The sequence below is a fragment of the Globicephala melas genome, chromosome 20 (assembly GCF_963455315.2).
Source record: "Globicephala melas chromosome 20, mGloMel1.2, whole genome shotgun sequence".
Classification (NCBI taxonomy): domain Eukaryota; kingdom Metazoa; phylum Chordata; class Mammalia; order Artiodactyla; family Delphinidae; genus Globicephala; species Globicephala melas.
Genome location: NC_083333.1, coordinates 34,437,204 through 34,451,521, shown reverse-complemented (window position 1 = coordinate 34,451,521; position 14,318 = coordinate 34,437,204). Strand labels below are relative to the sequence as shown.

The following is a 14,318-nucleotide window of genomic DNA, read 5'->3' as shown; positions in this document are numbered from 1 at the left end:
GTAAAATAGATAATCAACAAGGACCTACTGTATAGCATAGGGAACTCTACTTAATGTTCTGTAATAACCTGTATGGGAAAAGAACCTGAAAAAGAATGGATATATGCATATGTATAACTGAACCACTTTGCTGTACACCTGAAACTAACACAACATTGTAAATCAACTATACCCCTACATAAAATAAAAATTAAATTTAAAAAATTGATGTTTGTTTATTCAATAAAATGCAATTCCTTATGCTTTTCTTTCTGTAGTAGCCAGTCAACATTTCTAAGCTAGGGAAGGCATGGAACATTTAAATAAATCAGAGAACTTCTTTGTCTAGACTTGCCCTTCATCATATGAACACCCCAAAAGAGAATATTAAGACATTAAACAAACAAAGGACTTAACGTGGGAAGTGGATGCTAACCATTGCTTAATAACTTGAGAATAGTGAACTTTTAAAACTACAAATACTTGTTTAAAAAGACAAATGTTCTAGGGGCTTCCCTGGTGGCGCAGTGGTTGAGAGTCCGCCTGCCGATGCAGGGGACACAGGTTCGTGCCCCGGTCCGGGAAGATCCCACATGCCGCGGAGCAGCTGGGCCTGTGAACCATGGTCGCTGAGCCTGCGCGTCCGGAGCCTGTGCTCTGCAACGGGAGAGGCCACAACAGTGAGAGTCCCGCGTACCGCAAAAAAAAAAAAAAAAGACAAATGTTCTTATTCATACACTCTCAGTGGAATTGTAAATTGGTACAATTTTCTATGGAAGAGATATTGGCAGTAAACACTCAAAGTCATAAAAATATTTATATCCTTTCCACCTTAATGAGAGGCCTGCGCACCGCAACGGAGAGTAGCCCCTGCTCACTGCAACTAAAAAGAAAACCTGAGCACAGCAACTAAGACCTAATGAAGCCAAAAATAAATAAATTTATATATATAAAATATATATATATATATTTATATCCTTTGACCTAGTAATTCAATTTCTGGGAATTTATCCAAAACAAATAATTAGAAAGAAGACATAGGGACTTCCCTGGTGGTCCAGTGGTTAAGACATTGCCTTCCAATGCAGGGGGTGCGAGTTCGATCCCTGGTCGGGGAGCTAAGATCCCACATGCCATGTGGCCAGAAAACCAAAACATAAAACAGAAGCAACATTGTAACAAATTCAATAAAGACTTTAAAAAATGGTCCACATCAAAAAAATCTTAAAAAAAGACATAAACTATATTACAAAGATGTTCCTAACAACCCTATATATGATAACAAAATCCAGAAAATAACCTATATGCCAAATACTAAAGCAATGTTTAAGTAAATGATAGATTTCCAACCCAATGGAATATTACACAGCTATGAAAATGATGGCCATGTTATGTACCAAACGTAAAGGTGTATATAAAATAATTCAAGATCCTTGAAGTGTTTTGTAGAAAGGTATGCATCTATGAGTTACCTTCCGCAGAAGAAAGAGCAAATTCCAAAGTACTTAATGAAGGTGAAAAGAAAATTCACGATCTTGGGTCCGTATAATAGATTTTAACAAGATGCAAAGAAATAGATTTTAACAAGATGCAAAGAAATGCAATAACCCTAAGATAAGAGTGGGAAAATTCAAACTCGTAGACATGTTTCTAAATTTCCAAGTTGTGTTCTGGGAAGAGGTATAGCACACGTTAATACTGATGACTGTCTTTAACAGCAGACTGCACATGGAGAGCAGCAAGCTATCTTTGGACTGCTCTGAATATAATCACTTGTGTGCTGAAGATCACAGAGTGAGTCCCAAGTGTTGCTAAAGAGCAGTAAACTGTCAGCATCTTGCATGCATGCAGAATCCCTTGGGAGCAGCAAAGTTGTTTTGGAATACGATTTTTTTAAAAAAATCACAAAGGTCCAGATTTGTCTGCCCTCAAACACCCTTGAGTAACAGACGGCCAAATCTCCTTTCTATAAGTTAAAGGAGGGGGAAATGATGATTCCCAGTCCTTAGTGTCTGCCTTTAGTGAAGACAGCTGGTACTTCTAGTTAAACATAATTATCCCCTAAATTCCAGGTGTTTAATTCAGCTGTTTAATGTTGCTGTACCGAATGGCTGGATTCAGAAGGACCTGAGGCCATATCCAGTTTCTTTGGCTACTTATTAGCTCAAGTCCTCCATGCTGGGACCGGGCAAGAATATTAAGGCAAAGTTAGTTCCAGGCCATTTCCAATTTTCCCAAGTGAAGGAGAAGTAGTTAAATGTTTGGACTTGAATGAGATATCCTACTAGATTAGATGCTGTAGAAAAGGGAGAATTTATGGAGGTGTGGAATACTAGAGGGCTAAAAATTAAGCAGAGAAGGTCAATAAACTGGTAAACAGGGCTTGTCTGGATCAGCCACACAAGTTACAGGCTCACACACACACACCACACACACACACACATGCACACATGCACGCACATGCACATGAATGTACACGTACACATAGGTTGATAGTTGTTCCAAAGCCATCAAAGCTTCAGGCTTGAGACTAACATTTTCATTTAGGGATATTTCAGAGCAGGGCTAGGAGAAACGATACATGACTGATCTTAAACCTGAGAGGCCAAGGTACAGTTGGAAGCTGGAGGCAAAAAATCCCAAGTGAATATAGTGAAGGAAACAGGAAGTTTGAGAAAAGAACGTGGGTGTGCAGAAATCTAAGAGTAACACTCAAATGAGATAACATCATGATTAAAAGCTGTACAGGGAAACTAGTGATGTGATAAATATCTATACATTTAACATCAGGCAACCTATATAGTTTGGCCCCAGGAAGAAACAGCCAGCCTGGCTGTACCGAGTTCGCTTTCAGTCAGCAACTACGTGTGGGAAGTTCGTGTGTTTTGAAGAACAAATGAAAAGGTACACGTGCCACAACTGCTGAAGCCTGCGCCACAGCAACGAAGACCCAATGCAGCCATAAATGAATAAATAAATATTTTTAAAAATGGCAGGGCAGGAGTGGTAATGGTGAATTTGCAGCTCGAAACTCAAGCATGTTTTGATTAACTGAATTAGTGTACGTAATCTGGCGACCATCTTCAGTGTGTTATGGTGCACTGTCAGAGGAAGCTGTGGCCTGGCGCAATCAGAGATTGAGGCACACAATGTGGATGCTCCTCGGCATATACCTGGACAAAACTCTAATTCGAAAAGATACACGCACCCCTATGTTCACAGCAGCACTATTCACAACAGCCAAGACATGGAAGCAACCTAAATGTCCATCGACAGAGGAATGGATAAAGAAGATGTGGTACATATATACAACAGAATATTACTCGGCCATCAGAAAGAATGAAATAATGCCATTTGCAGCAACATGGATGGGCCTAGAGTTGATCATACTACGTAAGTCGGACAGAGAAAGACAAATACCGTATGATATCACTTATATGTGGAATCTAAAAAATAATACAAATGCACGTATCTACAAATCAGAAACAGACTCACAGACATAGAGAATAGACTTGTGGTTGCCAAGGGGGATGGGGGTGGGGGAGGGAGGATTGGGAGTTGGGGATTAGCAGATGCAAACTATTATATATAGAATGGATAAACAACAAAGTCATATTGCATAGCACAGGGAACTATGTTCAGTATCCTGTGATAAACCATAAGGGAAAAGAATATGAAAAGGAATGTACATATGTATAACTGAATCACTTTGCTGTACAGCAGAAAGTAACACAACATTGTAAATCAACTGTACTTCAATAAAAAGAATAATAATATGGATACTGACACGCGTTACACGATTGAATAGGAGGGAGAGGTGTGTCTCTGCTTAAGCTCCGAGGAGACTATTGAAAGATGGGTGCTAAAGCATTTCTGTGCTCCTCCTCCCGTCCCCAGAGGACGCTTTTGTGAACAACAGGAGCTACTTGAGATGGAGAAACCACCGTCAGGTCAGAGCCATTTCAGCGCAGCTTACCTGGCTTGCCCTGCGGTGGAGAGGATCTGGTGTCCCCCCTAAGGTGGTGTTCCTACAGATTCCCTGGGGGATGCTTTACCTTGGTTACCACTCAAGACTCTTGCCTCACATTTGATGAGGGGTAACCAAGCACCTGATGGGTGGATGGATGAGTCTGCACGTGTATCCCACCGGGTTATATTCACTTTGGGTATTTTTTGGCTGGAGAGTTAGAGCTGGCACCCAGGCATTTCTTACCAAGGGCCCAGCCCTGAAGACACCATACGCCTATTAGCAGACCAGGCTTCTTTGCACACAAGTCCCCTAGAACTGGGTCTAAGTTCCGGCCTTTGGCTTGTTCTTTCTCCCTTGATAGCTTCTTTCCCATCAACCCCCAAGTTCCCAATAGTTAACATTCCCTTGGGAAGATCTGAGAAAGACAGAGAGGAAGCTACACTTGGAAAGAAGATTGCTTTGTACTTTATTTACAACGGAATGTAAGAAAAAGTAAGTTATTATCAATAATAAATAACTGGGAAAAAAACCACAAAACAGCCATAAAATGACACAGGAGGATGGCGTGTGTGAGGATCAATTTTGTTTGCTTTGCTTGCTGTCTATAACACTGTGCAGCCCAAAACTTGGTCCCTCAGCTGTGGCAGTGGTATATTGACTCATTTAATCAAGATCTCAGCTCGAAATGTAAACGCTAAAAATTACACTTGAAGCTACATACAAGTGGCACAGGTATAACATCAACTCAAAGAACCTCTCCTTGGTGACACACACAAACTGAAGGGAGACTTGCAATTCAACAGACAGGCTTTCGATTTTAAGCAAAAACATTGAGAGGCTTACCCTAAGGCATCTGTTAACTTAACGACAAAATAACAATAACAGCATCTGGAAAGGTCTCAACATATTCACATTCTCTTATTGCACTAACTCCTAAAAAGCTTAAACACTTACATTTCAAATGAAACAGATTGTTTTGAAGGTAGAACACAGAAGAATCTGGTATGTGTTGCCTCTGTATGCCATTGCCATGCTCTTGTGTAACACTCGGTTTCAGCAGGAAAGAATAGTTTTAAATGATTTATGATCAAGTGCAGTCACTGGTTTTTTTTTTAATTTCAAGAATTATGGCTTAGATGGCATATCGTCACCCAGCCTACTGAATCAGATGATCAGAAAGGGACTAACACTATTTAAACAATCTTTCCCATTGGATTATCTGAGTACGTATTACACGTGGAGTAAATTATTCTCTGGCCCTTCTGAAAAGTAAAATTGTTGTTGACCTATGCCAGCCAGTGACGTGTCGTCTCTGAGCCATTGAAAAGATGCTAAGGCGAGTAGAATTTTAAAATACGCATAAATCCATTAGCCTTGAAATTTTCATGGAAAAATGATTTCTTGAGTAGTGTCAGAATCTATTCTCTTAGGTCACTGTTTATTACAGTGTCTTGGAAGAAAACCACATAACTTTTGGGGGTCTTTTTGTGTTTTTTGAGTGTCTACATTAGACACACACAATTGTGCTATTTAGATTTATTTTCACAACCAAAAACATGGCTAATAAATACCTCCAAATAACTTAAAGCCATTTTCCCTCACACAAATGCAAGACCAAAACAGAAGGGTTTATAAATTCGTTCACCAGTGAACTCATACTGTTTTGGTTATCATGTAGTAACAAAAATGTCACGGACTCCTTTGTCGTTATGCTTCCTCTTTGCTTTGTCTTATTCCAGCCCAAAAGTAGGAAAATGAAATGGTCTTCAGAGCTGACTTCTGACAAAGTTTATGCAGTAAAAACACCAAGGGCTTCTTATCCTGGGAAAGCACAGCTAAAGCAACAGTGCTGTACTATGGCCAACGAAAAGCACAAGGGCATTTCGTAATTTGAAGTCCATTCAAAGTAATGAAATCTATGGTCATTTTGATGGTCTCCACTAACATGAGAGACAAAGATCGGGTGAACATACGTGTTATTCTGTGGATTATTTATTTTAATTTGGCTACCAGAGACTTAAAACTGGTGGTGTCAGATTCACTATATTTATATATATACAGGTATAGTACAATTTTGGTGAACAAGGTTGAAGGTTTCCACATTGCAGACAGAGGCACTGAGTTAAGATTCTATTCTTCCCCTAAACATGCTTAATGAATTCAAGTTTCTGCTTTTCTTTTCTTCTAAATTTCCATCATGCAGCCACTTAGTTTCCAGCCTTATAGGAATTAATAATGTTCTATATACACATTCATCGCAGGCTTGTACCCCACAATAAACAAATTCATGTATGGAGACTGTGAAATGACACTTGACAATCAAGACAAATAAAATACTGAAGTCATTTATGCCCTGTGATGACTGGACTAAATATTCAAAGCAGCTAAAGGAATATCTGCACCCGTCTCCCCCCCCCCCTTAAAATGCACACAAACCACATGTAGACAGAAAAACTGAACATACTTTAAGAGCACACATATTTGTTGGCTAAGAATTACACTATCAGTGGTAGTTTTGCAAGTAATGTCTGTGGTATTGTACTGGCTATAAGAGAAAGAAAACTCACAGTAGGAAACCAGAAATTAGCTTTCTAAAGCATATAGAATTGCTGACCTGGATAGCAGAAGCTACTTTACAAAAATGGAAAATTAGCAATGGCATCAACAGAAAAACTAGGTCTAGATGTGTGAACAGCACGCACAAAATAAATTCATTCCATGCAAAAATCACGATCCCACCCCATCCTGATTTCAGCTTGCAAATGGTAAGCAAATATACACACCATGTCACTGTCTTCTGAAAGGAGAATTTTACTTCCAAAGGGAAACATTCTTGTTAAGTGCTACTGTGTCGAAAGAGAGCCATTGAGAAGTCCAAGGGGTCTTGATAAAAGATTGAGTTTTCCCACAAGCAAAAATCATGCTACCATACCATGCAAAGGCGGTGTCTTACTATGGTGCTATCATTCTTAGGGAAGAGATGCACTGTTGATCTAAGCTATTTGCAATGGGTTCCCTTTGAGTTCTGGGTTTATTTATTTATTAAGCTAAATGTCAACCTATAGATAAAGAAATGATCTTGACAATCTGACATATGACTTAGAACACTTGGTGCTGGGCTCATGGGGCCAGCACCTGCACCTTGGGAGAGTCTGTTAACTGGAAGGACACTAGGCAGAGTGCTGTACTCTGAGAGAGAGAAGCAGGCAGGGTCCACTGGCTGAGAGGCTGTGTAAGAGGAGGAGGATACCCTCCTTGGTCTATGTAGTGTCCTTTGGAATCTGTGTTTGGGGAAGGTCCCTTTCCTGAGGTTGGAGGTTATGGTCAGGAAGGCTAGCTGGGGCCTTGGAGTTGCCCAATTACCTTGTTCTCTTCCTCTCTTGGAGGACAAAAGGAAATGCCAGATTCTGTTTGCTCTTCTTTCTGTGTTTAAAGGCAGTGAGGTGCGAAGGTGGCAGTCTTCTCTTTAGATCAAAGGAGAGTTCTCTCTCTGCCACTTTGGTGAGTGATCTTGTCTCCCATCAACCTTGAGTCTAATCTTGCATTACCAATACTCTCAGAAAAGAAAGCTAGACAGAGGGGCATCTTTTATCACTTTTCCTTGTTACTCTACAGATAGGAGTCAGCCATTCTGCTCATTTTCTCCTCCCACTCGACTGTATTCACTCGACTTTTGTGACATTCCCAATATTTGGATTTCAAGTAAGGAGCAAGAGAATGACAATCTTTTCTAAGGTCTAGTGATGGGCAATCCGTTCAGGGAGGTCTAGATGTTATTAAGAGTAAAATGAGGAAGGGGATGGGAGACAACTCTGACAGTGTTAAAGTCCAGGTAGTTTACTCTATCCTTGAACTTCTTTGAATGGGTAAAGAGTCAATGAATTCTACTCAATTAATTGCAAATTCTGAGAATCTTAAAGGATGACGGAAGGTGATAGGTCAAGGTTCGTTGGTACCTGTAGAAAAAAAAAGATGTTTGCCTCACCTGGGCCTCTTGGTTCCTAAACCAAACCATCCCCAAATCAGACAGTTATGGTCACATTCATCCATGTAATTCTTAAAAGATTTCTGAGGCCACAAGGGCACGAAGGGGAAAGTTATTAAAAGACAGAAACAAGTGGAATCTTTATTAAATTCTGTGAAAGGTATAAATAAGTTACTGTTAATTGCACTTGGAGCCTCTACATGTTGATAATTAAAATTTCCAAAAAATTTAAAGAGTTAATTAGGCCCCAAATCCTGAGTCAGACTAACGCAAATAGGAATCTCAGTAACTACTGGTATTCAAGTATTGGTAAGGAGCAGTTCAAAATTTAACAATTAGGTATATTATGCCTGAGAATATTTTTGAGAATTTCAGGTTTGATGGGAGGAAACTGACTTCACTATTTCACTACACCTTGTAACACAGTGGTGCAAAGTTTTCATTTATTTACCCTTGAAGTCCATGCCAACCTCATCAAATGCCCAATAAACAAGGCTTCCTCCCTGGCATCCAGCTGTGGCTACAGAAGATCCCTTCTGTCCTTTGCAAGTCTTACATCTTACATCTAATATGACGCTGTGTGGCATACTTAAGGAATCATATGTGAAATTACTTAACTACATGCACACTCAAAAGATCAAAGGGACATGTTTGAGTGACAAAGCAGTCTTTTTCTATACCAGATTTTTTTTAAAAAAAACAACAAACAAAAAAAACAAGACCCCAAACCGAAAATATAAAACCCCATGAAATATTCTTATGAAGTTACTCTGCTTTAGGCCGACATGGCTTATCTGAAGAATGTATGCCAGGTAAATTCAGGGTGGCTTTTTTCTCAGGGTCTGGAAGCGTGAGAGTTTCTGGGGCAGACTTTTTCCGGGGCCGATCTTTGGGAACCGACAGAAATTCTGGCGCATCTGTGGAGAGAGGAGTGGATGGAGCGCTGGAAGGGGCGCTGCGGACTGAGGACGGCAGCAGGGGAATGCTGGAGATAGAAACGGCAGGGGGGAAAACGCCAATTTTCTTGTTGGTGGCTTCCTGAGTGGCTCGTTCAAATTCTCGGACTTCATCCATTGTCATGTCTTAAAGGAAAAAAACAGAAAGAAGAAAAAAATGAGCAGGTATTTAGAAGAGATGCAAATGGATTCATCTCTCTGCCTGTTTTTAAAGGACCCATCAGAACTCTATGATAAGGGGATCTCTCCAGATTATAAACCCAAATTATCATCGAAATGCTAAGCCCTGAATTTTTTTCTTTTTACTGAGGCAGACCTCTGAAAAAAAAAAATTCCTTTATGAGTAACCATCCAAGGTTGTCCAAAGCACTTTTCAGTGAGTACTTTAAGTATTCTGAAAAAAGAACTTATCAGGAGAGTACAGAAGCACACCGGAGCTGTGTGTGTCTGTGTGTTGTGCGTATGGTATGGTATGCAGAGCTATTATTAGACCTGGCCATCTTTTATATAAAGGGAAGATTATTAAAGCAATCAATGACCCCAAAATGATACATACTATTATCCACTTTAGATCGTGAAAATATAAGTTCACCTTTATAGGGTAAATAGGCAGATCATCAGAATTTTTCAACATGCTATCCTCTTATTCAATGAATATACTTTATGTATTCTAGGGGTTACTTGTTTCCTGACTGTGTATCCACCCTGAGATTTTTCAGACGCTGTGTTTTAATTATTTCTTCTTAAAAAATAAGTAAGATATGACAACAACAACAACAAACTCTGCTAACTATCCCCAAACCAAAAAAACGAAACCATTTCTCAAGGAAACATAAAAAGAAAAAGAGCAGAGAACAAAAGGATAGTATCACATAATGGGTGAGAATTTTATTTAAAAGAAAAAAGAGCATTATTTGGCATTCAAGAAATAAATTCAGTGACGCCTCATTTAACAGGCATTGTCAGATGGTGTAGACTTTCCAAATACCTGAAATGTTATTACGTGAGAAAGTAAAAAAGAAAAATTCCTTTAAATGTAAATCCTTCCCTAATGTAACTACAGTGAATAATGTATTATATACACTTACTACATTTTAGACATAATACACTGAAGGAATATCACTGTGTTACAATACAGTGATGCCTTCTTTCTTAGGGCCGGTTTGCTTTATATAGTTTAGTATCTCTTCTCTCATTCTTAGAAACTCTATTATTATTACTACTACTATTATGGTTATTATTAATTACTCTCAGTCTGGCTATCCCTGGTATCTTTTGCCAATTTTATTACTGGTAACAGGGAAAACAGATAACTGGGCATATTAGAAAAAGCTCAGTGAAGGCCTAAAAGCTTGTAAAATGTGAAATCTGCTGCCCATGGATTTCTACATCTGTTTTAGCTTCCAGAGACCCATTTTTCATTTGTGGCCTCTCCCATGAACTTAGTAGGTGATACCACATTAGATGATACCACATAAAATAGTATGAAACATAGAGCCCCTTTGGAAATACTAACTATGGAGTTAATATAGTATTAATCATTAGGATATATATATATAGAGAGAGAGAGAAAGAGAGAGAGACGAGAGACAGAGAGACAGAGAGAGACAGAGAGAGAGAGAGACAGAGAGTCATATAACATATGAGCAAACCAGGAATATTGCGCAAAAAACAAAATCCTTAAGAGGATTTCCTAGGAATTTCTGAAAGGAAAAAGTTCTTACAAAGGAAATAAAAAATTATGCCTGTGTTGACAGAATATGAAATTCAGAATATAGCAAGAACTGTACCTGTAAACTTACCACTTTAAAAAAATACTAAGACTATTAAACAAGCTCAGAAATAAGATTAAGTTCTTTAAAAGGAGATATTTCAAAACAAAATTGAGAAGCAGTCGCATAGCACAGGGAGATCAGCTCGTGTTTTGTGACCACCAGAGGGGTGGGATAGGGAGGGTGGGAGGGAGGGAGACGCAAGAGGGAAGAGATATGGGGATATATGTATATGTATATCTGATTCACTTTGTTATAAAGCAGAAACTAACACACCATTGTAAAGCAATTATACTCCAATAAATATGTTTAAAAAAAGTATAAGAAAAATAAAAACAAATTGAGACTCAGAAAAATTTCAGTGAACGTCAGCAAAATCTCAGCAGTATGTTTCTGCTATAATAAATGATATCATCTTTGAAAAATCAGGTTTTCTATACAAGTGGCTGAATATAGTGCTCCACTCCACACATCCAGCAGGGGGCAGAAATCATCCAAAGTACAGAAGTTTGATTTTACACTCCCGTTCAGAGTCTCTTAGAAGTTCTCTTCCTTGAAAGTATTGAACCTACTCAATTGAATAGGAGACTGTTATTTTCCTTATTGCCCGTGGCCATGGATGTTCATTTTGCCTAATTTCAATCTAGTTTGTCTCTACTCAGGTCAATGATTTAAATTTACTGAGCACCCATGCAGTTTTTATTCCTGATGGACAGCAGCCCCTTGATTTCAACTTTTTCATTATGATAGAGAAGAAAAATATAGAAAAATAAATGACCCCCAATTTGATGGAATTCAAAGAATAAGGGAAATGGTGGTAAGCATTTAAAGGTAACCACGTTGGGACTTCCCTGGTGGTCCAGTGGTTAAGACTTCGCCTTCCAATGCAGGGGGTGAGGGTTCCATCCCTGGCCGGGGAACTAAGATCTCACATGCCTCCAGGCCAAAAAACCAAAACATAAAACAGAAGCAATATTGTAACAAATTCAATAAGGTGTAAGAACTTAGAATGAGGAAAGCACTGTTTAGTATCCTTTGGCTACCTGGCATCTTCCCCTTTCCTCTGGCTTCCTTTGTCTTGTGGTGCTTATATATAGTGAGTGGCTTTCAGAGAGCAGCTGAGAGGGAACAGGTGTCTAACGTTCCTAAAGAAAAGGTAATTGAAAGTGATAGAAATTCAAGGACAGTTTCCTTAATGAGCACTTCTAACTTTAGAACAGGGAGAGAGGAAAGGGGAAGTCCTATAGGAACTGGTCGGTGCCTACAGAGGAACACCTCCTGATCCAAAGAGCTTTCTGCAAATCCAATCACTGCATCCAAAATGGGGAGGAAGTCCATTTCAACCTCAAGGGCAGTCACATGCATCCAATAGCAGCACATAGGTTTTACAGGGCACATTCCAAAGACATGCCCTCAAAAGTTCACTAGAAATTTCCAAAGTGCAACCAAAGGTCTTTGCATATCTAAAGCATTTACAACAATAGCCATCTGTCAATTTTCTGTAACTACGCTGTCAATTTCTTAAATATCTAACGTGTATTACTGTGGGGCTAACAGACATGTGGGCTCAAGCTGGCACCCAAAGAGATCACAGCTCTGGCCAAAGATACATTTAAATGACTTGGCGATTACATTTTTCTTTGTTATCTGTCACGCCTCTTCATTAGCACGAATGATTGAGATAGAACTATATTTAAGATGCTGGCATACACCGTACGGTCAGCTCTCAATCACCAATGTGCCATTAAATAACCTCAGGTTCTCTGATGCTTAAGTCCCGGGCTAGATCTAGCTCACCACACCTTCGCTGCTCAGCCAGTATGTATGCACAGATGGCAGCCCCATCTGGACATGAACCTAAGTAAAAAGGAAGTGATTGGGTCAGATAGCCATAAAGAGCCCCAGAAAGCATTTCAAAGCAAATGTAAAGAAACCTAAAATACTAGATGAGCCAGAATGAACGACTTAAATGAATGAGTGTTAACTATGTCTTTAAAAGTTACTGGCATTGATGGTCTAGCTTTCTTAGGACGTCTGTTTTCACCCCTCTGTTCTTTTGTGGTGCAGGCCACACAATGTTTCCACTCTACATGCTCTTGGTTTTATGACCGAAATAACCCCCCCGAGTCAAGCAGCGTTAAAGAATGGAAATGTCTGGAAGCAAGAGGTAACACTGTCCAATTAAGACCCAGCTCAGGTTCTTCACCAACAGCCTCTGGGTGATGACGCTTTTTTGTGGAAGTTTGAGAACTGATGCATTTGAAGTCTTTTCAAAGATCAGTTTATGTGTATGTTTGGTAAAGGGTGGGCAACATGTTTTAAAAATTCTACATACACTTGTTTGGGCCTGGCTCTCTATGTCATCCACAGTGGAGGAATGCTGATTGCAAACTTTTATGTTGGTTTGTTCATGCATGTTTTTCTCGTATTCCCGAACATCATCCATTGTCATATCTGAAAGAAGGTCAAGATGTTGGCAACTTCCGTTATTAAATCCAAACTTTCAATGGGGGAGACTTCAGGGGAAGATGGCAGCTTAGCAGAAGCCAGAGAGAGGAGTAAAAAGCAGGGAACTCACTAACTTTATGAAGAGTCAATCATAAAGTTAGGCAAACCAGCCAAAGGGGGAGTGAATACAAGGAAGTTAAGTCAAAATAGTCTTAGAACTGAAAAGAGTGGAAATTATTTAGGGGTGATTCTTGTAAAATGAGCTAGGTGGGTAGAAAGTATTAGCTCGTGGATAGGGCTGTAGCCTGAGATCTCCTAAAAGCATGGTTAGAAGATCCCTTTAAGGGACAGGGTCAGGTCTGTGTGGTCTAATACTTACCTTCCATATACCTTTCAAAATAGATTTGGAGATTCTTCACAACAATGCATTCAACAGAAAGAACACTTTCATTGCTATTGTAAGAGACATGACGTAGAGGGCAGAGAAATGATGCTCACTGCTACCAGTGAGATTTGGTGCAATGCTCACACAGAGAGGTATTTTTGCACAGAATACATGGTGTCAGAGAGTACAGGTCTGCACTGAACTTCAAGTCTAGCATAATAGCACAAAGATGGGTGGCACTACTTCCACCCACACTGATCTCTAAATAAAATGGCACATGACATGATGATGTTTGGCCTGAGTCTTCACTTTTTCAGTATTTCAGAATGCTAATTTCTTAATCCAGTGGTTCTCAACAGGGGACAGTTTTGTGACGTTTTTGGTTGTCACAACTGGGGTGGAGGTGCTACTGGCATGTAGTGGGTAGAGGCCAGGGATGCTGTGGCACATCCTACAGTGCACAGTCCTCCCCGCCTCCCCAGCAGAGAATGATTTGGTCCAAAATGTCAGTGGTGCCAAGGTTGAGAAGCCTTGTCTAAATCCAACTGATAAAAAACTTCAACAAAGAACCTGTTATCTTCAATAGGTGAAACATAAAAATAACAATTAGTCTCACATTAAATACTTCTGTTGCTTTATCCTCCACTCCCCACTCCACTCCTTGGTTGCTTTACAACATTTTATTTGCAATTTCCCCAGATGGGCATTCTTCTGAGACTCTCACAGCAGAATTTAACTTCATGACTCTTTACAATGAATGGTACATGCACAACAATTGGTTAATCAAGCTACTGCCTTGGTCACTAGTTAGCTTGGTGGGGAC

At 39.6% G+C, this 14,318-nt stretch overlaps 1 protein-coding gene across 1 annotated transcript in view; it reads right to left on the bottom strand.

Annotated features, from left to right (window-relative positions):
- Positions 1-8,880: 8,880 nt before the first annotated feature.
- PITPNC1 (phosphatidylinositol transfer protein cytoplasmic 1) overlaps positions 8,881-14,318 on the bottom strand; it is a 250,966-nt gene continuing 245,528 nt past the window's right edge. Inside the window, exons 9-10 of the mRNA XM_030843471.2 lie at positions 12,998-13,116; positions 8,881-9,016 (exon numbers count right to left, since the gene is read on the bottom strand). Coding sequence (XP_030699331.1) covers positions 9,011-9,016; positions 12,998-13,116 — 125 coding nt within the window. The 3' untranslated portion in view covers positions 8,881-9,010. The remainder of the gene's footprint in view (positions 9,017-12,997; positions 13,117-14,318) is intronic.